The sequence below is a fragment of the Vipera berus genome, assembly GCF_964194415.1.
Source record: "Vipera berus genome assembly, chromosome: 10".
In the NCBI taxonomy this organism is placed as follows: domain Eukaryota; kingdom Metazoa; phylum Chordata; class Lepidosauria; order Squamata; family Viperidae; genus Vipera; species Vipera berus.
Genome location: NC_138213.1, coordinates 6,989,812 through 7,016,153, shown reverse-complemented (window position 1 = coordinate 7,016,153; position 26,342 = coordinate 6,989,812). Strand labels below are relative to the sequence as shown.

The 26,342-nt window shown below is 44.2% G+C and overlaps 1 protein-coding gene across 1 annotated transcript; it reads right to left on the bottom strand.

Moving 5' to 3' along the window:
- Positions 1-435: 435 nt before the first annotated feature.
- Positions 436-25,564, bottom strand: SHCBP1 (SHC binding and spindle associated 1; the record flags this gene model as incomplete). The annotated part of the gene is made up of 13 exons (XM_081335633.1): positions 436-1,185; positions 1,713-1,845; positions 2,801-2,887; positions 4,191-4,309; positions 6,751-6,882; positions 13,704-13,824; positions 14,205-14,373; positions 15,298-15,531; positions 18,874-18,966; positions 20,520-20,728; positions 21,913-22,028; positions 22,992-23,174; positions 25,375-25,564. The coding sequence occupies 13 exons, from the start codon at positions 25,562-25,564 to the stop codon at positions 875-877; spliced, it is 2,097 nt and encodes a 698-aa protein (XP_081191759.1). The 3' UTR covers positions 436-874.
- Between the last annotated feature and the right edge of the window lie 778 nt (positions 25,565-26,342).

Here is a 26,342-nt window from a genome sequence, read left to right as displayed (position 1 = left end):
TCTCACAGTCAGCCATAAAGACCCATTTGGATGCTGATTTGGCTGAACCAAAAAACCATCAAAATATTCCATGATTTGATTCTTCTGAACCGCAAAGGTTCTGCAGATCTTTGGCCCAAAAAAGATTCTGCAGATCTTTTAAAGCACATGTTCAAACCAAACCACGCCTTTCGCACATGCCTTCCTGAACTTCTCAATTTAGCAATAGAGGTGGATAAAATTTCAAACCGTTCTGGTCATAACTAGAAATGGATTTCAGAGCCAAAGACAATATCCCATTATTTTCTCCAAAAAAAAAACCCCTGTATTCCCCAAACATAGGCAACACAGAGATTAAAATTCAAAAGCTTGTTTCTGTTGCCAAAAAAGATACAAGAGGACAATTTTGCTCAATAGGAAGGTTTATTCAATATAGCTGAAAATGACGCACGGCCGTTGCTCAAAAAACAAACGTTCGTGTTACCTGCATCGTGAGGTAGAACGGTAGTGCCAACGGTCTCCCTTTAAATGTACAGAGCTTTATTTTATTTTTAAAACGAGGTGATTGATTTTAGATATAAATAGTGTAACAATAAATTGATACACAAACCCAATAAGGATGAAGCTTCTCTCTTCAGGAGAGTCATCGGAGAGCTTTCAACTCTCAAGTTATGGCTTCAAGACTCACTCCAAGCAACATATGACTTCCACTCCTGTGAAGCACACACACACTGCTGAAAAGGATACACAAGGAACACAGTCAAGCAGGGAATATAACCAGATTTAAATACGGGGAGAAAAAGTAGGAGTCAAGATCTTGAGTTTTAACTATTCTGGAAAGCATCAGCGCTTAACTGCTGGTGATCTTATTGGCCTTATAACGCAATTCAGAAAGTCAATAATGAAAAGTTCCAAAACACCCCTTGCCATTACGCTTGAACTGGTTGCCCACGATGGACACAAACACCTCCTGAGACATCTGGCTGTCTGCCTCTGGGATACCCAGCTGGCTCCGTCTCTTTTGGCACAGCTGGTTCTTCTTCAGCAAGGTGGCCCAAACCTCCTCTGATATCTGAAAATTGCCTTCTCCGTGATCGTCATCATTGTCTCTTCCGTAAAGGCCCACTTCACCGCTACCGGATTCATGAAGACCTGCATAGTTCTCAGTGGCGGCACCGTCAGTCGTCGTGCCCTCTTTCGTTTGCTCTGAATCAGAAAGAGTGACACCAAATTGATTTTACAGCTTATTGGAGTAAGTCAGTACAGGATTCACAGCATTTGACTTAATCTACAATGGATTCATGCATCGGACGAGGCCATAAGAGGGTTTGGTTGGTTCCTATTTAGTGCATTGGGGGAATCCAACTGTGGCAGTATGAAAACACTGGCTTAGGCTACATTGCAACCTGTAGCATGCACCGTGTCCTTTCTGCAAGCTTAATGGTAATGCTGATGGATTTGCCTGTACTGTATTTTTTTTTCTTTTAACAATCCCCTGAATCAGGGTGGAGTCAAAGCGACTGATTGGAGCTGAGCATTTGCTGGCCAGATGCCCTTCCTGACACCTATATGGAGCTCACAGCAGATATTTTCCCTTTGCACCCAGACAGAGAAGTATCTGCTGCTACCTAGGATCGAATTCACAGCCTGCCTCCTGATTGTATGGCAAGAGTTCTACTTCTAGGCCACTAGGCCACTCATTAGCCAGTACTGTAACATCTATAAAATCATACCTGACGTGCTTTCTGGCACGATCTCAGTAGCCTCTTTAGGTTTCACCAGCACCACACCATAGCCTTCGTTATTGTGTATCACATTGTTCTTCATGGTTATCTTGGGAACATCACAATGCTCATCCAAAAAGTTCTAAAAGCCAAGAGAGAGTTGCATGAGATCTACCCAGCTCAACAGTTCTAAGAAGACGCCTTTTCAACTTATTTCCAGATGGAAAACCAAAGGCCCACATATAAGGACTTGTAATGGAGTGGAAAGAAGCAATAACAAAAGCTAGGCCACTCACCATCCTGCCAACATCTGCCATCCAGATGTTAAGCAGAGCTACAGAAATCAGCATCTGGAATCAGCTTCCTAATTTCCTAATCAGCTTTGCGGTACTGTGCAATCGTGGTTTTACCAAACCTGGACAGAAGAGATCCATGATCTAAGTCCTAGCTTGATCACGGAGATTATTGGGTGACCATGGGACAATTTCTCTCTTTCTCTCAGCCCAACTTAACTATAGTGAGGATAAATGGAGGAGAGATTCACCAAATGCATTGTCTTGACCTCGCAGGGAAATAACCCAGTAAAAAAATATATCTTCCTACCAGTGGGGGTTTTTCCCCCTGCTTTTACTGTAGGTAAAGAAACATAGAGTGCTTTTTCAATTCTCATTCATCGAATTTTGCAACGACTCTTGGATGAGAAGCGAAATGGCTTCAAGCACAAACAAGAAGTTTCAATTGCCTCTTGAAAAAGGACCTCAGTTTGCAACACTTCCCAGTAGAGTCCCTCTGGTGCAGAAGTAATAAAACTGGGGGCACTGTAAAGGGTTACTATCTGATGAAAAAAAAGCACAAACTTTTGTGAGAAAGATTCTACTCCACAAAACGAGCAAAACGCAACGACACTGGTCGTTTGCGAAGGAACCACTTTGCTACGCTTCCATTTGCAGTCCTTGGTGGCTTTTTTTTTTTAAAAAAAAATCCCCGGGGGGTTGGGGTGGTAAAAGACTGTTAAACAAGAAAAAGTGGAATAGCTAAACAATCCTTTTCAACTACGGACTCAAACGTTGGTATTTAACTTTCAAGCTAGAACCCACCTTGATAAGGATCCCTTCTTTACAATGGTGTAGCCCATTCCCAATCAGAGTACAGGTGCTGCCTGGGTAGATTTCAATCCCAGCACTCTGAAATTTCGAGGAGAAGAAACGGTTAAGAAGCAGGTCAAACACAGGAGAGACAGTGTCCCAAAGGGACTTTTTCAAGAGGCAACTGGACCTCCTTGGTTTTTCCTTGAAGACGTTTCGCTTCTCATCCAAGAAGCTTCTTCCGTTCTTCAGTACTGAAGAAGCTTCGTGGACGAGAAGCGAAACGTCTTCAAGGAAAAACCAAGAAAGTCTAGTTGCCCCTTGAAAGAATCACCTTTGGGACACCCACGATCTGGATGACTGAGAATCCCCATAGACACAAGAGACAACAGCAATGAAGATGCTAACTTGGTCTGAACTGGGCAGTGGTTGCAGGGGTGATTGCTGGAAACTTCTCTAGTGAAAGCTGCCTTCAGCAGAAATCACTCAAATGGATGGTAAGGGGCGGGAAATGTAGCAAACAGCGTGGAAAACTACAAAAAAGCTCAAGCAGAGGAAGCCCTCTGACTTAGGACCTCAAGGGAACCTCCCCATTATGACCTCAAATCGTGATATTTGTGACCAGATCCGATTTTACAAGTTTTGCAGCAGTCATTAAGCAAATGCATTCACAGCTTCTGGAGGCAAGGAGTTCCACTGATTAATTGTTCTGACTGTCAGGAAATTTCTCCTTAGTTCTAGGTTGCTTCTCTCCTTGATTAGTTTCCATCCATTGCTTCTTGTCCTGCCTTCAGGTGCTTTGGAGAACAAGTTGATCCCCTCTTCTTTAGGGCAGCCCCTGAGATATTGGAGGACTGCCATCATGTCCCCCCTCGTTCTTCTCATTAAACTAGACATACCCAATTCCAGCAACCGTTCCTTATATGTTTTAGCCTCCAGTCCCCTGATCATCTTTGCTACTCTTCTCTGCACTCTTTCTAGAGTCTCAACATCTTTTTTACATCGTGATGAAGTAATGTTTGAGGACTTTGTCATAATTTCAAACAGCTGCTAAACAACTGGTCGTAAGTCCAGGATGACTGTAGCGGAAGAGTCAGCTATCCGCTCTAGTTTGTACAAATCTATGGCTACCTCACAAGCAGCTAAGACCTTCTGAACATAGCAAGAGCTATTTCTCAACAAACATGCACAGAGCTATCATGGGGTCCATTCTTGGACTTCTACCAGCTCTTGCAACGTGCCATTGCTGGTATTGACAACCCACGTAGCTTTATTGGAATACTTTATTTGTGATCAATCCAGCTTCTTTTGACAGAGATGTCATCTACAGCGATGGTTCCATGGGAGCTCTTTGATGCTCTGGGAAAGAGGACAACCAACAAATGCAAACATCTGTTCCTACCTTAGACCCATACAAGTCAGAGTTCTTCATTGAGAACTCAGCAGATGTCCGGATGGAAACCCCAGTTGTTTCACACTGCAACACACAGTTTTCCAGACTGGTCCTTCCTTGATGAACACCTGCGAAAATATTGTGCTCTTGAATTTGTGGGCTCACAATCAAGACTTAAAGAGACAAAACTTCCCGGTGAGCATAAACAAGGAATTCCAAGATGCTTTTGAGCTCAACAACTTTGTCAGGCTCATTCTTAAGTCAGCAGAGGCAGATTTGCACAAACACAGCCCTCCATTGATCTCAAAACACAAAGCCCCAGGTGCATTTTGAGTTGCACAAGCTGGTAGGCAGGTTCTTTTGTGGATGACACACGCTTTGATTAAAAATCAATGAGCGCAATCATTTCTTGATGATAAAAGTAGCAATCAACACACGGGCTCTCCGAAGTCTCGGCTGAAGAAATAGGACAGTTATTCTAAACAAGTCAGTTATAAAAATAATAAATCTTTGAAACTATTGGGTTAGTACTCCTCAGATCCTTAACCTGTGCGAGGCTTGTTGCCCAACACTTTGGATGAAACCAAGATGAAGAAAGGAACTCTTGAGAATTAAGAACCATTTCTAGAAGTTTTAGACCAGTTCTGATTTTCTTGCATCAAAATGCAGAAGCTTATATTAAACACTTTTTTTAAAAAAAAAAGGACACAATGTATAAATTTACTCTTTTAAAGAATATATTAGGGACAAGCAATTAATAGCTTTCTTCAAGAGTGGCTCAAGCACCCTCTCCCCAATTTTTTTTTTGGTGAGTGAATATATTTTCACATAAAAGGTGCTGAAATAATCTTGCTAGCCCATGGAGCATTTGTTATTCAAATCCACATCTCAGATGATGAAGTGTTAATTATCACCTTCTTCAAAAGGCAGAGGGACACAGCTAACGAAAATTCATCAAATTCGGAGGGAGGGAGGGAGGGAGGGAGAAATGAGGACAGGAGAGATGGCAGGTCCCCATTAGGAAGCAAAGTCTTTAAAGAAACTTTGAACATCAAATGTTAAGGAAAGTCATCCCGTCTGCCTGTTTTAGCAAGACACATAAAATCAATATGGGTTATTAACATGGAAAGAAATGAGTGGGAAAAAGGAATACAATAAAATTAGAACAATGAATACCCTAAAGCTGTTAATCCTGAATGTTATAATCAAGAAGCAGGTGTTACCCAAAGGACGGGATCCTCACATATATTTCTCTGTGGAGTTCTTGGTCTTCTCTGAACTTGGTTGTTTGCTTTCAGGTGCTTCGGTACCTGAGCAGGTAACATCATGAATACTTGGTTGCAAACAAACATATATTTCTCTGTGGTCTTCTCTGAACTTGGTTGTTTGCTTTCAGGTGCTTCGGTACCTGAGCAGGTAACATCATGAATACTTGGTTGCAAACAAACAGCCAAGCTCAAAGAACATCAAGGACTCCACAGTTCAACCCTGAGTTTAATATATTGTCCACCATTGGAATATTTCTCAGGATATAAAAAACAAAGACTGCGTTCAGACAGTCAAATGCATTTCTACAACATGCTAGACTTGGCTGGTTTTCCCCTTGATTACATTTTCTACATTATATTGTGTGTCAATCGTAGAGGCAGAGTTTTATGTATTCAATTACTTCTATCTCTGCCAAAGAAAATTGGAAGCCATTCTTTTTCTGTTTTTCCTTCCTGTTTCTTCCTTGCATTTCCACTTGTTTCTGAGCTTTTTCTTCTTTCAGATCTGTTCCCGTTGGTTTATCTTTTGACTTTGTAAAAAAAAATTTTTTTGAAAATCAGTAGTTAGGTAAACCACACTGAGCAAACACAACGATGGAGTCATGGTGCAGTGTGATAAGTTTATTAGAGAGGTCAACAACCAGTTTAAGGGGGCCAGAGAATACTGCTTGTGCTCTATTCTCTCCTGATGGCTTCTGTCATAGGGTAGCCAGCAGAAGGCAACACCTTGTAATAGACCCGTGGTGGCGCAGGGGTTAGAATGCAGTATTGCAGACTGACTGCTCATTGCCAAGAGTTCGATCCTGACAGCCTCAAGGTTGACTCAATCTTCCATCCATACAAGGTTGGTAAAAGGAGGGCCCAGATTGCTGGGGGCAATAGGCTGACTCTGCAAACCCCTTAGAGAGGCTATAAAGACTTTGTCAAGAGTGGAAGTTTTGCAGCTACATGCCTCTTTGTTTTCATCTTGCCATTAGAGTAAACGGGGGGGGGGATCATGGTTTCGACTGGGTTAGTTAGAGAAACGAAACCTTTCCAGGTCTTCGGAGGTTTGCTGAGAGAAATCTGCTTGGAAACCTTTCAAGGACATTCTGGCAGGTGTGGAGAAGATACCAGACAATTCTCATAACAAAGAGGATTTGTTTACATGAGCTACGTGGACATCTGGGGGGGGGGGGGCTGGGCACGTCATTGTTATATGCTGTGCTTAGATGCTTTGGGATTATGAAGACATGATGAAGCGGTATATTAGTTAAAAGGGCTATTGCTATCAATCGAGGATCACCAGTCAAGAAACTCACTCAAAATGCCTTTCACCGCATCATGTTGGATAAGCTTCAGGTTAGAAATTTTCACATCCTTTCCGGCACATTCCACGAAAGCGTGGGCCTTCCCTTGCTTTTCTATCACAATGTCATCCGGCAGTCCGTAGCCTTTGCAAAAATAAAAAACAAAAAACAAAAAAGAGCGGTTATCATTTGGTAGGTTATTAGATCTCCAAAGACAGTAGATCCTTCCATGGAGAAATACTCTCTCCCATGTTAATGTAGGATAGAAATAACATATTCTCCCAGTTCTACAATCCCATCATGTTGAACAGCCAGGAATTATTCTAAACACTGATCGTTGACCTTTGCACTGTTCTAGAAAAAACATACTGACTGGGATTTGAATCATAATTCTACGCATCATTTATAATGATAAACGTTAGTCTGCTATATTCAGCGGTCTCATATGTCCAAACTCGTGGTAGTGCATTACACAAAATGACTCAATTTTAAAGAAGTTGACGTCTATTCATTTTTTTTCAGGGAGCAGTATTCAAAATTTATTAGAAGCTGTATTCTTGATTAAACAAGTAACTCTTCCTAATCTGTGCAGCAACACTTCTCTACTTAAAGCATTGTTTTAAGAGAAGTACTGTTATGTACCACAGAAATGTTAAAATGGCTTCATGTCCCTTGAATTAGCTTTCCTCAAATTGATATTCTCCAGATGTGCCCAGGTACGGCTCACGCCATCTTCAGCTATAACGCAGTACACCTGGAAGGTACACACCAGCTTAAAGATAAATTCCTTGGTAATCCCTCCAAACAAATGAGGTAGGATGAGCTGTGGAAAGATATCTTTTAAAGAAGCAGCATCTTTTTCTGGGCTCATTCAATGGCTGTGCAATCCCAGGAAAACATAGATAAGTGGTGCCAACAGGCTACGATAAGGCCCTTCTGAGACATCGTGGGTATGTTTGCTGGAATCTCCTTACTTCAAGCATGTGTTTTTGTCCTAGGATTGCATGACCCATCTGGCAGGGTCAGGAGAAGACACATCCCTTCTTTAAGGAAGCACCAGAGAATGACATGCCTAGCTTGTCCACTCTAGAGCACCTTCTTGGCTCCAGGTCCAAAATGCTGGACTTGTAATACTCCCCATTTAGAAAGCAGTGATAAGCAAGAAATTAAGACTGCTGGCGGGTAGCCAGTCTGCTGGTGTTAATTTCAATGTTATCTGAGGAACTGCCTCACCTCAACGGGATTGGCCCATCCCACCCATGCTGGCAAAAGGGGCAAGTTACAAACCATTGGTCAAGGAATTTGGGCCGGCAGGGGGTCCAGGAGAAGATCCTTTTCTGTGCTGTGGCTCCTATCCTCTGGAACAACCTGGCCCCCAAGGGGGGAATCCTCAGCTGCCATCTTGGCCTTCAAAAATGGCCTGAACATCTGACTCTGCTAATTGTCCGGGGGTCATGTCATCCTGGAGGTGCCCAATAGATTGATGTATGACCCCCCCCATCTTCTCCCTGTGTGTGTTTTGCTCCTTTCCTCCCCACCTTTCTTAATTTTAAGGTAATTTTAGTGTTAATGTTTATGGTTTGACTGTTTTATCTTGTTTTTAATCGGTGGTAAGCCTCTACGTGAGTTGGGCAGCATATAAGTTTAATAAATAAATATGTGAATGTTATGCAATGGGAGGCCACACTATTCCTTCCAGTTTAGGACTGATTTGTCTTTTCTTTAAGTTAAAAGGGACAGAAAGGAATGTTTTGCCATGACAGAGCATCTATTTGATCCCCTTGTCATCCCATATCAGGATTCAGATCTCCTATTTATAAACCTCTTCATCATTTAAAAGGAAAGGTCTGCAGTTTACTCACACTTACGTAAGTCTTTAAAACAACTGCCTTTTTTTCAGACCAAGGCTAAGTTAAATCAGTTATCCGCTATTGTTTACTCCAAACCACTTAAAGAAATTTATGAGCATGTAAAGCTTTTATGGCCTGTCACTAGCATAACGACATGGCAACCAGGAATATAGATACCATCAGCGTCATGGCATTTATTTTTTCTGCTTTTTTTTTAAGCATCTCCAAACTCAAGAGATGGATCGAATGAAGAGATGCATGATAAAGCTGTCAACATGGGGGGGGGGGGAAATGGGTTTGAGGTGCCTTGTAAGAAGCTAGGATTTAATTAAGTTTGCATAGACATGCATACAGATCCATGCTAGAGAGTGTGCAAAATATTTCAGGTTTAAAATATGCGTGCCTGGCTGAGGAATTCTGGGAGTTGAAGTCCACAAGTCATAAAAGGGCCAGGTTGGAAGACCCCTGTCTTCAAGCATCCTGGCTGGGGAATTCTGGGAGCTGAAGTTCACCAGTCATAAAAGGGCCAAGTTGGAAGACCTCTGTCTTAAAGCATCCTGGCTGGGGAATTCTGGGAGCTGAAGTCCACCAGTCATAAAAGGGCCAAGTTGGAAGACCCCTGTCCTCAAGCATCCTGGCTGAGGAATTCTGGGAGCTGAAGTCCACCAGTCATAAAAGGGCCAAGTTGGAAGACCCCTGTCTTAAAGCACCCTGGCTGAGGAATTCTGGGAGCTGAAGTCCACCAGTCATAAAAGGGCCAAGTTGGAAGACCCCTGTCTTCAAGCATCCTGGCTGGGGAATTCTGGGAGCTGAAGTCCATAAGTCATAAAAGGGCCAAGTTGGAAGACCCCTGTCTTAAAGCATCCTGGCTGAGGAATTCTGGGAGCTGAAGTCCACCAGTCATAAAAGGACCAAGTTGGAAGACCCCTGTCTTAAAGCATCCTGGCTGGGGAATTCTGGGAGCTGAAGTCCACCAGTCATAAAAGGGCCAGGTTGGAAGACCCCCTGCTGAAGCGCTTCAGGCTGGAGGCTGCTCTAGCGCACTTTGAATAGGCTTGCTCCCGTTTGCCTGACCTCTCCGACGGGAAGTGATTTGTCACAAAGATCACCTCGTGTGCCCAAACCAGCTTATCCTCACCCCTGCCGAGAAATGAAATGTATTGCAACTTCATCTTCCTGCAGGGGTTCAGCAGGCAGGCTGGCATGGATATCTGCATAAATCTTGAGAGGAGGAACGGGAGGGTGGGGGGAAGCAAGAAAATCGTCATAAAAACCAACAACGTAAAAGAAGTAGGAAAAAAAAATTAGAAGAAGAAAGAAAGAAAAGATAACTGGCACAGAGAAGGGGGGGAATTAGAAACCCCCCCCCCAAAAAAGCAGGAAATTTAAAAAAAAAAACCACCTCGGCTCTTTTTTCTATTACAAAGTTTTGACAAGATAAAGAATGAGCCTTCAACAAAGCCGGGAGAATCCAGAAGAGCAATAGACATGCCTGTTATGTTAACAATGAATGACAGGCCTCACGTTCTTCCTGCAGACAGAATAGGGAGCTCGGCCTACCCCACGGTTTCATGAAAAAGAAAAAGAAAAAGAAAAAAAAAGACCTACGTGGGGTGTTAAAAAGAAAAGCGGGGTGGGGTGGGGGAGTGTAATCTCCCAAGACAGCTGCAGCTAATGCAAAATCCTCGCCGTGTGGCTGAAGGGGGCATTGAAATTGAAATTTGAAAATATGGTCCAGGATTCACTTCTGCGGCGTGAGCAACGAGAATCTCAAGATCCCTGGAAAGGAGAGCTGTGACACCTTTTGGATTCAATAAAGGAGAATGCTTGAAGCTCGGACTTGAAATTGGGTGGTGGGGGGTGTTTCCAATGTACTCTCTGAGCTTGGTGGGCTGCTTTCTTGCAGGTGTTTCATTATCCAACTAGGAAACATCCTCAGTGCTAGAAGGGAAGGGGGTTGGTATATAAACAGAGAATCTAACCGCACTCCCTCCTAGCACTGATGATGGTACCTAGTTGGGCAACGAAACGTCTGCAAGAAAACAACCAAGCTCAGAGAGTGCCATGCCCCTCCTCACCTTTTGGAGTCAACAGCATACAGGTAGCCTCGACATATGACCACAAATGGGACTGGAACCCCCGTTGCTAAACAAGGTGGTCAGTAAGTGAGTTGGGACTGATTTTACAGCCTTTTGTCACAATGATTAGCGAATCACAACGGCCCCTTAATGCATCATGCTGTCATTAACTCAATCCATTTTTTTCCATTGACACTGCTTGTTGGAAGACGGCTAGGAAAGTCACAAATGGAGACCCCAGGACACAGTAAGTGTCCGGGATTTGGATCCTGTGACTGCGGAGACACCGCAACGGTCATAAGTAGGAACTTCAAAAGCTGTTAAACAAACAGTCTTAAGTCGAGAATTACCACGGGCTGCAATGTGCTTCGGGGCACACATGCATGCGGACACCCAAAGCATAAGTAAATGACATGTGCTTATGGTGTTAGTGCAATGGTATCACCACAAACATCTCCTTTTGTGATTCGTTGAAGATGCTCTACAGATCCAGCCTCTGTCTGCAGCTCTTTAAAGCAGCTAGATCCTTTCCAGGAAGTCTGCAGCTGCACTGAAAGGCCACATCTGGGTTAAGGACAGATAAAATCTACCCGCACATCCAGGATCTGGAGCTTATTTTGCCTTCAGTTTGGAAACACTGCACAGTGTTACTGGAAAGCCCTCTGTGGTCTAGAATCTACGCAATATTTTGCGGTGTGAGACTCTGAAAATAAGCATTCTTGATACAAGAAACGCAAATGTAGAATTCTCTCCCTGTTCATTAATTTTGCCTCAAGCTTGGCCCCTTTTTTGGTATTGACTTAAGATCATCTAATCACCCAAACGCTGGTTCAGCTGCTTTTTTATCGGATTTGGAATTCTCTCTGTATTATAGACTTTGAGCTGTTGGTGATAATCAGCACATCCTCTTTATGTGTTTTTATTTGTTTGGCTACGCCATTTATGCGGCCATCCATCTCCCAGCAACATATGAAAAGTCAAACCAAAAATGAAAATTAAACCAACGGTTCAGATAACAAACATCCAAGGCTGAGAAAAAGAAAAAAAAAAGCACATTCCCATCTTACAAGAGAAATAATCAACAATCAATCCAATCACCCAGCAGAACTGACGTAACTTCCTGGCCCAAATGTTTTTACTGAATGTGTTCCTTAGCTTACAATGAATTTTAAACCCTCGCTTTTTAATTTATTCTCATTTTCTTTAAATTGTTCCCTGATTTGGATTTATTGTTAAGAAAGAAAACAGGGATTTTTTTTAAAAAAAAAAACAAACCAGCAATTAAGCAGCAACCTTTCAGGTGCTCATCAAGGAAATACAGCTTCAGAAATGCTAGACAATTAATTATATACAATTGGTGCTGCCAATTAAATAACAGAATATGGAAGGCTAGGGAAAAAAGGAGTTTAATAATATTAAAAAGTTTGATCTGCACAGAATGGGCCTCGGAGTTAAGAGTTTTATCCCAGTTTGCACTCCGAATCTCCAAAATCTCTCATTCCCAGATAGCGGCACTATGGTGGGGTTTTTTATTATCATTTTATTGGGGTTTTTATTAATGTATCAACTGTTTTTATGGGCATGTATTTAATTATCTTTTAATTTTTGTAACTCTTGTTTTATTCTTGCCCTGTACACCGCCCTGAGTCCTTCGGGAGAAGGGCGGTATAGAAATATTAATAAATTAAATTAAATTAAATTTAGGAATTCAAACAGACCACCAAGCATAAAATAAGAGGTTAATTGACATTTATACTTAGAATTGCCGTAAAAGAATATCTGAAGTTGTTTATTTACATTTCCTACCTTTCTTTTCTTTGCTTCCTGCACTTTTCTTCTCTAATTTTTTTCCTATCACTTCTTTTTTTTTTATTCCTACATTATAGTTCTTGTTCAATTTTACCTTTCGTTTGAAAATATACAGGAACGTAGATTCGAGTGTATGCATTTGAATTCAAACGGGTCATTCGCCAAGAGAGATGAATGAGAGAGGTGAAAATTTAACACCTGGTGTAGTGACTGCACATTTGGAATAAAAATCATAGGACCACCTTATAATGCCTTGGTAAGACCACACTTGGAATACTGCATCCAGTTTTGGTCACCACAGATGTTGTTAAGACTCTGGAAAGAGTGCAGAGAAGAGCAACAAAGACGATTAAGGGACAGGAGGCTAAAACATAAGAAAAACAGTTGCAAGAATTGGGTATGTCTAATCTAGAAAAGGGCCGCGGTGGCTCAAGTGGGTTAGGACGCTGAGCTTGTCGATCAGAAGGTCGGCAGTTTGGCGGGTCGAATCCCGAGTGCCGCGTAGCAGAGTGAGCGCCTGTTACTCGTCCCAGCTTCTGCCAACCTAGCAGTTCGAAAGCACGTAAAAATGCAAGTAGAAAAATAGGGACCACTCCGGTGGGAAGGTAACAGCGTTCCGTGCGCCTTTGGCGTCTAGTCATGCCGGCCACATGACCACGGAGACGTCCTCAGACAAGCGCTGGCTCTTCGGCTTTGAAACGGAGATGAGCACCGGCCCCTAGAGTCGGAAACGACTAGCACGCATGTGCGGGGGAACCTTTACCTTTACCTTTTTAATCTAGAAAAGAAGGACTAGGGGTGACGTAAAAGCAGTGTTCCTATACTTGAGGAGCTGCTACAAAGAAGAGGGGTCAATATGTTCTCCAAAGCATCTGAAGGCAGGACAAGAAGCAACAGACGGAAACTAATCAAGGAGAGAAGCAACCTGGAACTAAGGAGAAATTGCCTGACAGTGAGACCAATCAACCAGTGGAAAGATTTTCCTCCAGAAGTTGTAGGTGCTCCGTCACCGGAGCTTTTTAAAGAGAGATAAGACACCCACTTGTCTGAAATTGCACAGGGTTCCCTGCTTGAGAAGGGGGTTGGACTAGAAGACCTCCATGGTCCCTTCCAACTCTGTTATTCTGAATATCTGAGCTGTGGCAATTCTCCCATCCAGAAAGAAGAGATTTCTCTCTCTTTAAGGAGGAAATTTAAAAAATGGACCATGCTCCACCAAAATACTCACCTTCTAGTGTAACAGAATCAGCGACAGACAACGCTCCTTCAATAATGTAATGGCCAGGACAAATTATTACTCTGTCTCCTTCATAGCAAGCATTCAAAGCAGACTGTGGATCGTTGTGGAACTAAGAAAGAACATACGGAGTAATGAAAGCTGGAGAACTGGGGCAATGCCTGTCATAAAGCAGAACAAGCAGACAGGAAAACCAACCAAGAAATGAAAACCAACCAAGAAATTCAGGACGAGATGGAAGTTAATACACTTCAGATAAGACTATCCCTCCCCGTTCAGTTCAGTTCATCCAATTGTTGCCACACTAAAAAGTAATTATTTCTTGAAAATGTTTATATCTTTGCATTCGCTATCACTGGCTGGTTAAGAACCATAAGTGAGCTTGACGGCCACTCTAAAAAGAAACCCCAGGAAGTGCTATCTAGCCAACCTTGAGCCTCTAAAGAGAAGGGAAGACACTGATCCACCCAGAAATAATTGAACAAAGCCAACCTGGATTTCAATTTCTTCATTGAAATGTTCCGGAGAAAGTTTGTCCCTGAACAGGCATTGCAAGAAGCTCGACTGGATTGTAGAACAGACGACGTGGGTGAGGGTGGCATTAGAGGAACGGACTCCTTTTGCTTTGAGGCTAGCGTGCTTCTTATAACCAAAGACGTATCTAGAACAAAAAAACAAACAAACAAGGAGGTAGCTAAGGAGAGCCAGTTTGGTCTAGAGGTTAAGGTACTAGGCTAGAAAGTCGGAGTGCTTGGGTATGGTTAGGAGGGCACTGACTTTTCTAGGATGTCCTATCTGTGTTTCCTGGTAAAATACATGGGAATATCCCATTGGCGGAAAATTCCACTTAGGGTTAGGGTTAGGTCACCATGAACTTATAGAGCAAAATGGACATCGCCAACAAACTCAGAGTGCTTGGGTATGATTAGGAGGGCACTTCCTTTCTAGGCTGCCCTATCTATGTTTCCTGATAAAATACATGGGAAAATCCCATTGGAGGAAAACACACTGGAAAATCCCATTGGAGGAAAATTCCACTTAGGGTTAGGGTTAGGTCACCATGAATTCATGGAGCAAAATGGACATCGCCAACAAACTCAGAGTGCTTGGGTATGGTTAGGAGGGCACTGACTTTTCTAGGCTGCCCTATCTATGTTTCCTGGTAAAATACATGGGAAAATCCCATTGGCGGAAAATTCCACTTAGGGTCTCCTGCTGAAGTGGGGGGGTTGGACTAGAAGACCTCCAGGGTCCCTCCCAACTCTGTTATTCTGTTACAGTAACTCCAACATTTGCAATCATGGCTTTTAAAATCAGAGGTGGCACACTTCTGATCTCCCTCTATTGTCCCGAGGCAGCTATTTTTAAGAGAAAAAAAAAAGTAAACCCATTAATTGCCATCAAATATTTAACCTATAATCTGCTTTGGCCCTGAGACCAAGGTAAGCAAACAAAATTATTCCACAAAAAAATTTAAACCAGGCACCCGGGGCAGGGCAGGGGAAATAGACCTCTTCGCATTAGATTCTACAGGCAACATAAATTCTTTGTTCCAGAGCTTTAAACCACTAAATATTTGCTTTACCTGAACAGAAGGTTTTCAATCAATTTCAGCTTCTGTTTCAAGTGCTCGATCTGGTCATAGAGTTTCATCCCTTCCACCACAGAGACGTTGTCTTTTTCAGAGTCAGAAACGCAGGCCAGGAGGCTGTTCCTGAGGACTTGGAACTTGCAATAGAGCTCCTCGCACTGAGCAAGGCGGCTGTGGTAGTCTGACACCAGAGCTGGCGAGACACGGTCTTCAATGATGTCATAATACCTAAAATTCCAAATTTGGGGAGTGATTGGAAGATGGAACAACACTTACGCTGCAAAAATTCCTGCAAAACTTGAATTTAAAAAGCCTGCAACTTTATTTATTTATATCTCCCCTTTGTTACTTTTACGAATAACCCAACGAGGAGAACAAATCCAACACACGTTTCTCCTCCTATTTTTCAAACAGCAACCCTGTGAGGTGGGTTGGACTATGAGGACTTATTGGGCCAGAGTCACCTAGCCAGCTTTTATGCCTAAAGTGGGACTAGAACTCACTGTCTCCTGGTGATTGACCCGAAGTCACCCAGCCAGCTTTCATGCCTAGGGCATAACTAGAACTCACTGTCTCCTGGTAATTGACCCAAAGTCGCCCAACAGCTTTCATGCCTAGGGCAGAACTAGAACTCACTGCCTCCTGGTAATTGACCCAAAGTCGCCCAGACAACTTTCATACCTAAGGAAGAACTACAACTCACTGTCTCCTGGTGACTGACCTAAAGTCACCCAGCCAGCTTTCAAGCCGAGGGCAGAACTAGAACTCACTGTATCCTGGTGATTGACCCAAAGTCACCCAGCCAGCTTTCATGCCTAGGGCAGAACTAGAACTCAATGTCTCCTGGTGATTGGGTCCAATGATTCAGTCATTTGCTAAGTGACTGAAGAGGGAGGGAAAGAGGGAGGGAGGGGGCCCATTGCTAGTCTCTGCATCTCATTCAGACAAAGTTCTCACCCAGGCTTCTTGTGGCTAATTGTTTGACAGATTACTTAAAAAGTCGATTACCGTGTTTCCCTGAAAATAAAACCCAACTGGCAAATAAGCCCTAGCTTGATTTTTCAGGATGCTCATAAGCCCCACCCCAAAAATAAGCCCCAGTTAAGATCGTCAGCCAGACGGATGCATTTAGTACTGTATTTCCCCGAATATAAGCTCCAAATGGAAAATAAGCCTTAATGCGTCTTTTGGAGCAAACATTAATATGAGACCCGGTTTTATTTCGGGGGAAACACAGTAGAAGCCACCCAGCAGATGCTGCTCGAAACTGACCGGTTTTTAATCAGTTTCACACCGAAGGCTTGCTGCTGTTGCTGCAAATGCAGGCCTTGCTTGGAAAACGTGCATTTTTGTTACCATTAATTATCAGCGCCTTTAGCAAACGGTCACTCTCCGAGGCAGCTGCTAAACAAGGGACTACCGGTATTTCGTGCATTGGCGTCACAACACAAGAGCCTCTGCTTTAACGAGTGATTAGACCAATTCACGGGGGGAGGGGGGAAAAAAGAGCAAGGGTTCTCCATTAAGCGTGCGAGCTAATGCAACCTCCGTGCTCCAAGCCAGGGCACCTTTGCACACCCGTGCCTTGCAGCAGCCTAGGATTGTAGATCAGAAGTGGACAACCTGTAGCCTCTGGCTGGATTTCAAACGCTCGTTGCAATCAATTAGCGCCGCACTTTTGCCAAAAGCAACGTGCCTTTTTTTTTTGCAGCGGTGCACTGCCTAAAGGTAGCGGAAAGAAACATATTCCAGAAAAGCAGAAGGACTGAGCGTACACTGCTGCTGTGCAACGTTCAGAGGAGAGGGAGGGAGGGAGGGAGGGAGGGAGGGAGGGAGGGAGGGAGGGAGGGGGAGGGAGGGAGGGAGGGAGGGGGAGGGAGGGAGGGAGGGAGAGGGAGGGAGGAAGTGGAAGAGGACACATTTCCTATCTGCCACCGTTTACCCACAATAAATATCTTTTGTGTCAATTGCAGGGAAACACGATTGCCTTCAGCTCTGCTTTGCCGGCAGATCTAATGCATCTCAATTTTTTTCTGCAGGGGATGGAGACAAGGTTGGAGAGCTGGAACGAGAAGGCCTTTTGTGTTCAACCAGCCAGGTCCTTCTGGAGACGGGCAGAGCATCCCGGGAAGCAGACAGAATCCATTTGGCTTCAGACCATGTCAAAACATTCCCGGGCTAAAGGAGAAGAGTAGGGATCCCGGACCACGAGCCATTTGGGAAAAGAGGCACTGAAGAGGAGAAAGGTTCCCCACTACACCCACCCACAAAAAGGCTTCCTCTGCTCTGCTGTTGCCAAGCAACAAGCCGGCAAGACGTTGGCTCTGTCCTGCCAAGATGTATCTCCACATTTTAGGAATCAGGGGAGAGAGAGAGAGAGAGAGAGAGAGAGGCTCCTGTCCGTTTGGGGATAGCATTCCTTTTTCAGCTTCTTTGAATAAATCAGCCTGCGGTTTGCGCCCCTGGGGTACAATCTCTCCACTGCCATACATCCCAGAGTGCAAAAAGAAAATAAAATAAAATAAAACCAAGGCAAAGTCTACCCAACCTGACCCAAAAAAAGAAGAACATGCCCCAAAGGGGAAGAAGCAAACACATAAGGATTTTCCAGAGGAATCAAGGTAGCGGATGGGGCTGTAACGGTTTGAATATATTCTAACCAAGCTGAATTTCCATGAATTAAATCAACCTGTTTCATCAAACTATTTACAATCAGTTTTGTGCTGCCATCTAGTGGTAGATGGGTGCAATGCCTCAGACGGAGCCCAAAATACCCCCCCACACACACACACATTCTCTTCCGGAATCTTGTCAATTGCTGGGTTTTCAGCCCAAAAATATCAGTAAAACTGTTTAATTCTTGAAATACAGAATGCAGAAAAGGGAGAAGAATTCCTCAATTTTCCCTGTCGGCTCCACCCACTACACTAATCTTCTGCCAACGATGGAGTAACCTTGTCCAGTCTTTTCTTGAGCTTTGTCCTATAGGTAGTTCTTGACTTAGGACGCAACAGGAACCGGCAAAGCCATCATTAAGTGGTGCAATCAGTCAGCAAGGCATTACAGGAAGGCTCGTCCAGGCAGTTTCCAGGAATCAGACACAGTGGAAACTGTTTTTCTTTCTTATCTTTTCTTTTCTCTTTTTTTTTTGATGTCACAAACGGCAATCGCACCACAGTGGGAGGCTATGAATGACAGACGTGCAACCGGGTTGTCCAGCACCCCGATTGCGATCGTGTGACGCAATCACCAGGGGGATGCTGCGAGTAAGTCATTTTCTTGTGAGGTTTTTTTTTTCCCTTACTATTAGCACCATCATAACTCTGAACGATCGCTGAACGAATGGTCACTAAGTGAGGACTAGCTGTGTTTCTTTTCTCAGCTTCCCTCTCGCGCGATTTGCAATCTAGCCAAACCTCTGGGTGCCAAATACATTCAGTAATTGCAAGCAGGCTGGGGGTGGGGGTGGGGTGGGGGGCTTAGCAGCCCATGCCATAAGCATAATTCCACGTCACACAGGGCCGTGTTCCAGGCTTTAAAAAAAATAATAATTCCTTCTGCAGTACTTACAAACGCAGACGAGGCTCCACGCATCTGACAAAGTAGTCAAAGTCATCATCATCTTCTTCATCCCAGCTCCGCCAAATGTGCTTATAGAAAAACCTGCCAAGCCAAAAACAATGAGCTAAGAGACCTCGCAATTCACAAGGCAGGACAGATGCAAAATATGCATTTGGTTTACACAGTATTTAGCACCAAGCGGTTTATAGAGTCAGCAATCTGGGACCTCGGAAGGATGGAAGGCAGAGTAAAACTTTGAGCTGGTGAGAATCGAACTGCTGGCAGTTGGCAGAATCAGCCTGCAATACTGCATTCTAACCACGGCGCCACCATGGCTCTGTTACATGTTACGTGACGCCCGGGCTTGCCTGAATTGTTGGTTACTGAGTAAGTTGCAACCTTACTCAGTAAGTTCACAGAATGCCCTAAGCCCAGCTCTAAACCACATCCTACAATGTGTAAACCTTTCCTAATTGAGTATCCATAAGATCCTAATTAATCCTAATCAGAACAATTCTGGTTTCATCTGAATATTAAATTTTTAAATTCTTTGCATCATCCTATGTGGATAAGAAGCTTGATCCAGTGGCTACAAATCAGGAGACTGTGAATTCTAGTCCTGCCTTAAGCATGAAAGCCGGCTGGGTGACCTTGAGCCAGTCACCAGGAGATGGTGAGTTCTAGTCCCACCACAGACATGAAAGCCAATTGGGTGACTTTGGGCCAGTCACTTTCAGCCCAACCAACCTCACAGGGTTGTTTTGGTGGGGAAAATAGGAGGTTTACACCCTGAGTTTCTTATAAAGTGACATGATAGCAGTGTTCCAGTATCTCAGGGGCTGCCACAAAGAAGAGGGAGTCAAGCTATTCTCCAAAGCCCCTGAAAGCAGGACAAGAAGCAACGGATGGAAACTAGTCAAGGAGAGAAGCAACCTAGAACTAAGGAGAAACTTCCTGACAGTTACAACAATTAACCAGTGGAACAGCCTGCCTCCAGAAGCTGTGAATGCTCCAACACTGGAAGTTTTTAAGAAGAGACTGGACAGCCATTTGTCTGAAATGGTATAGTTTCCTGCCTGAGCAGGGGGTTGGACTAGATGACCTCCAAGAGAGGGGGCAGGGGAGGAGAGGAGAGGAGAGGCGAGACAAGGAGAGGAGAGGAAGGAGAAGCTCACAGTCTCCCATAGTTTACATAGCCAGACACAATTGCAGGCAGTCCCCAATTTATGACCACAAATGAGGTCAGAATTTCCATTGCTAAGCAAAGCAGTTGTTTATGCCCAATTTCACAATTTATTTATTTTTTTGCCACTGTTGTTAAGCAAATCGCTGCCATTGCTGAGTGAATCACAAGGTCCTGAAGCAAATCCAGCTTTTCCCCACGGCCTCTGTCAGAGGCTGGCTAGGAAGGTCGAAAATGACAATCGCAGCATTCCGGGCAGCTGCAACCGTCGTAAATCCACGCCGGTTGCCAAGCGCTCAGAGCGCGAACAAGCGACAGGAGGGATGCTGCGGCAGTGACCGTCGCAAGTCACTTTTTTCAGTGCCATTGTCACTTCGGACATTCACTAGACCAATGGCTGTAAGTCAAGGGCCGCCTGTAGTCAGAAACGTAAAGCTGCGCTTCTCCCCCCCCCTAAGCCAGTGCAGTCTACCTGACGTGCTCTATTGCAAGGGCCGTCTGGTCAAATTCGCCGGATTCATCAAACACGACGGACAGCTCCTGGAGAGGCAGCTGGTAGTCCTTCAGTTCCAGCAGAGCGCACACCTGCTCCGCGGTGAAGCCCCCCTCTTGCACCCTGCACCGGAAAGGCTGGGAAAGCCGCACCGCAGCTTTCAGGAAAGCATAGTCTACGTCGACAACCTGGCAAGTTAGGAAAACAAGAAAGCAGCAGAGAATTATTTTCTTCCTCCCCCCAACCCCCCAGGAAAGAAACTCGCCCTAAAAGGATGCAAAATCTCATTTGTAACAGCTTATCTGTCAGTGGGCAGGACTAGATTTGAGCAGAAGAGAAGGAAGCCTTTGGGGAGAAACCGAGGCACCCCAGATGTGGTTAAGCTACAGTCCCCAGCAAACTTAAGGGTGATGGGCATTGCAGTTCAGCGACAATCAGATAAGAGAGGGCAAATGGAAAGCCAGCTGGGTGACTTTGGGCCAATCACTGGGGGATGGTGAGTTCTAGTTTCCCCCTTAGGCATGAAAGCCGGCTGGTTGGCTTTGGGCCAATCACCAGGGGATGTCAAGTTCTAGTTCTGCCATCTGGGTGACTTTGGGCTGATCACCAGGAGATGTTGAGTTCTAGTTTCCCCCTTAGGCATGAAAGCCAGCTGGGTGACTTTGGCCAATCACCAGGAGACAGTGAGTTCTAATCCCACCTTAGGCGTGAAAGCTGGGTTTCAGCCCAATCTCACAGGGCTGTGGTTCTGGGGAAAACAGGAGGAGGCAGGTGTGTCCAATATGTCCACTGCCTTATTAGCAAACATAATAAAGGCAGGATACAAATAAATAAAAACAGCTCCAAGCTGCATCATGAGTGGAGAAAGGATCAGGAGGGACACACAAATCCTAATTTCTCAGGCTGTATAAACAAGACGGTGGGGAGAAATCTACTTCCGACTTGCGAGATTCTGTTAACGTAGCCTTGCAAGGAAGTAGAAGTAGCTCATCTCGTTGTCTTTCGTTCCTGGCCTATAACTAGGAAGGCTGACCGTCCTAGTAAGACGGCAATTCATACATTCACTGTTTTCGAAAGCTCAAGGGGTCCGCGCCTAGTCTTTCCCTAGGATCGAAATTCATCCCTCCAACGTGGGTTGAAAAAGGGGCCAAATATGTGTACATGAAGATTTAAACGTCCGCATGCACACAGCGTTTTGCCTCCAGCGGCACACGGCACGATACCTTTGGTCCTCTTTCAGCACCAGCTTGATTTTCCGATAGGATCTCATCTACCCATTAAAGCATTTTCTTTTTTCTTTTTTTAAATCACCCATTAGCTGCTCCATGGCTTGAAAGCAGGCAAATAAATAGCATAACTGTGTTATGCTTACCTCAACTAAGACTTCAAACGCATTAGTGCGCCAGATTGCTTGCCATCCGCAGGGTTCAAGGACCTTTTCCAAATACTCCGCTGTAAATTCTTTCACCTCCGAGGCTTTGCAGTCAGCTAAAAAATTAAACCAGGAGCAACATGTTTGTTAGGTTGTGTTTTTTTTTGCCTGCGCTGCTGTTATGGTGATCTTCCTCACCATCATCATCAGAGTGCAAATAATGTCATGACACTGTCACGGCTATAATCCGTCAAGCCCCCAGGCAGAAGTTTTAATTTCAAAGTTTCCCAAATGTGCTGTAAACCTCACTGCGGAAAAGGGTATTGAAAATGATTGGTTTAAAAAGTGATGGGATTGTGGGAACCATAAGAGCTTTTTCTGTAAAAAAAAGAGACAGCAGGAGATTTGTAGTTAAGACACCTGCAAGATTCAATTGTTTGAGCCTTATAAAATAAAATAGAATTAGCCTGTCCGGATTACCTGGACAGCTGACACTTCTGCAAGGGGGTGGCATGCAAATGAATAGAATAAAAAAATACAAAGGGGTCCAATTCTGCAATGATAGAAGTCTCAGGTGAGCAATGATGGCAACTTTACGACCTATGGACTTCAACTCCCAAAATTCTGGGAGCTGAAGTCCACAGGTCAATAAAGTTGCCATGCAGGTAATTCTGGACTTAACCACCATTCTTTTAGTGACTATTCAAAGTTGCAACGGCACTCAAAAAAGTATCCTAGGACTGTTTTTCACACTTGCATCCCCACGGTCACATGATCAAAATTCGGACGCTTGGCAACTGGCTCATATTTGTGATGGCCGCAATGTCCCGGGATCACGTGATTTCCCCCTTTTGTGACCTTCTGACAAGCAAAGTCAATGGGGAAGTCAGATTCATGTAACGACGGTGATGCTCACTTAACAACTGCAGTGGTTTCCTTAACAGTTGTGGAAAGGAAGGTCGTAGAGTGGGGCAAAAGGCATTTAACAACTGTCTCGACTCAGCAATAGAAATTTTGGGGTCCACTGTCGGTCACAAGCCAGATAAGAGACGGGTGCGCCCAGACCACTGGAAACTCACCCAACATGTAATCCTGGTAGGTCTTGAACCTCTCATAGAACAGGAGGTTGTTCGTCTGGAAGGTGTCTGGAAGGAGAGCTTTTCCATCAGACGCAACCCTCTGCAAAGTTGTTCCGGGCCTGTCGTGGCTCCCATAGTCGCTGCAGCTGCTGTCCTCGCTGCACTCACTCTCATTATCTTCGTCTAGTTGCAAAGGGAAGACATTCACCACCACCCCCTTAGTAGGGTTCCCATGTGCATGCAGAATCCTCACATTCTATCATGGCTGGTATTATCATTTAGTGACGACTGCCTCATTTAGGCACCATTCACCGTTACCACAGTGACGAAAAAACAACTTTGCAACCAATCCTCATTACTGGAACCTTCGCAGGTCCATAAAGCAAAAGGAAAATAACTGAATTGATTAACAACCAGGCTGTCAATCCCAATTATGGCCACTAAAGGTGGACTATTTGAATTACTGTTGTCAGTCTGGTACAGTGGTTAAGATATAAGGCTAGATATCAGGAGAGTTCCAGTCCCATCTTAGGCACGAAGCCACTTGGGTAACCTTGGGCCAGTCATGCTTTCTCAGCCCTGGGAAGGAGGCAATAACAAGCCACCTCTAAAAACCTTGCCAAGAAACCTGCAGTAACCCTGTCTAGGCAGTTATCAGGAATCAACACTGATTTGAAATCAGTTCAAAAAGTATTACCTGCTTTATAATGTTATAATATAAATATATGATTAGATACACAGCATGAAATGCCAGCTCTTTAGCTACTGTTGGCAATATGTATCAAAGTCTTCCCAAGAACCTAGCATGTTGTCATGTATCCACGTAGTCGTGTGTGTGTGTGTGTGTGTATCAAAGCAGTGTGGGGTTTTGTAAGAGATAGAAATGCTGTCAATACTCAATTTTCTAGTTGCCCTCCAAGACTTTTGGGTATAGCACCCAGTGTGCCAATAACCACTGGGGCACACCCAATTTAATTTAATTTAAATTTAAATTTAATTAACAATTTAATTCTTTTTTTAATATTTGTATTCATTGGTATTTTATTGTTGTTAGCCGCCCTGAGTCCTTCGGGAGATAGGGCGGCATACAAGTCTCATTATAATAAATAAATAAATAAATAAATAAATAAATAAATAAATAAATAAATAAATAAATAAAATGCATGCCATAATCTTTCTATTATTATTATTTCACAACAAAGTGAAGTTACAGCTGCCACTTCTTTTAACCGGTGTGTGGGCCTTGATACGCATCCAGGTCTTCCCAACTTACTACTATTATTATAGTCGGTGGCACCGTCAGTCAGACGTTTAGCCCGCATTTAGCGTTTAATACTCGACAGGGCTCCAGGCTGACTCAGCCCTCCACTTCCTTCCGACGTCGGTAAAAAGAGGACCCAGATTGTTGGAGGGGGTGGGGGGTGGGCAGAGGCAACCGAGGCTTCTACATGTCCAGTACGCTCACACAGAGAAGGCCTCCTCAGGGTACAGTCAGCTAGGCAATGTCGGCTGGCGACCCCCAGGGGGAGGGCCTTCTCTGTGGGAGCGCCAACCCTATGGAATCAGCTCCCCCCTGAGCTTCGGATGGCCCAAAACCTCCAATCCTTTCGCAGCGGCCTCAAAACACTCCTGTTCCACCAGGCTGACCTAGACTGACAGGCATTTTAATTAATTTATATTTAGTATTTTTAATTCATTTTTTAAATTCTCTAATTTTTATTGCACTGATGTTCTCAATTTCATTTTATCTTGATTTATGTACTTATTATATGTTTTGTTGTTAGCCGCCCTGAGTCCTTCGGGAGATAGGGTGGGATATAAATCCCATCAATAAATAAATAAATAAATAAATAAATAAATAAATAAATAAATAAATAAATAAATAAATAAATAAATAAATAAAATGTGGTGTAGTTGGTTCACATAGTGTGGTGGGATGGAGGGTTTGTGGTCACTGTGTGTTGGGGGGAGAGAGCACAGGGGGGGAGGAGGCTCAGCTAATCTCAATGTACACATGTTGTCCTTTGACAATAAAGGTTTATTATTATTATTATTATTATTATTATTATTATTATTATTATTATTATTATTATTATTATTATTATATATATTATGCTCCGCGAGGGCGCTTAGAAAAGCACTTCGGGGCGGTGTGTAAATCTTAAGCGCTATTGCTCTTCTCCAACTTTAAGTGCGCTTCTGCCCTTAAACCATTTCCGGACTTTTTAAACTAAGCGGCGGAACGTTCCGGAGCCAAAGCAAAAGAACCAGGGGAAAAATGGAATATACAGCGGAATTTAGCGGCGAGGTTAGAGAGGGTCGTGCGAAGACGGAGGCTCGCAAGGGAGGCTGGCGGCCAAGAGGGAGGACGAGCAAGGCTCACCTGAATTCAGAGCTTCCGAGGATTCCTGGGTGCTGCAGGCGGCCGGTGCGGGCTGCAAGGCGGCTTCTGTTAACTGGTTGTCCTCTCGCTCCGGCTCCGGCTCCGGCTCCGGCTCCAACTCTAGCCGAGCTTCCCTCTCTTCTTCCCCGGCCGCTTCTGCCGCCACCGCTGCCGCTTCTTCCACGGCCATCCGCGATTCAGCCTCCGGGCGGGCAGGCCCGGCTTGCTCCGCTCCGCTCGGCTCCTCCATCCCGCCGCCGCCCAGCGCCCTCCGTTGTAAATTTCAAACCTTCGCGGCTAAGCACCTGACGTCACTCTCAAGGCAGCCGCGATTGGCTGGAACCAGGGAAGCCCCGAAACGGCGGAGCCTATCGGGAGGCAGCAAGGAGGCGCGGTTAGAACGTTCGGCGGATCGAGCGGGGTTGCCCCGTTCCGTTGGGGCGGAGCTTGAGGGGAGATGAAAGGAGATGGATGGATTAATTCAAGGGTAGGCAACCTCGGCTCTTTTATGACTCGTGGACTTCAACTCCCAGAATTCCTGAGCCAGCATAGCTGGCTCAGGAATTCTGGGAGTTGAAGTCCACGAGTCATAAAAGAGCCGAGGTTGCCTACCCCTGAATTAATTGATACTTGGGAACTTTGAACTTGGATGCCGGAGGGAAACTGAGGAAGGAAGGGTAGCAGTGGTGATGTGATGGAGGGGAAATGCTGCCCGCTGGGGCCGTGGAAGAGGCTTCCTTGTTCTTCATTTTGATTTTATTTATTTATTCATTCATTTATTCATTATTTATTTATTTATTTATTTATTTATTTATTTATTTATTAAAGTTATATAAATAAATACATAAATTTTGATTTTGATTATTTATTATTTCGTTTGTTTTCCAAAGCACCTGAAGGCAGGACCAGAAACAATGGATGGGAACTAATCCAGGAGAGAAGCAACCTGGGATTAAGGAGAAACTTCC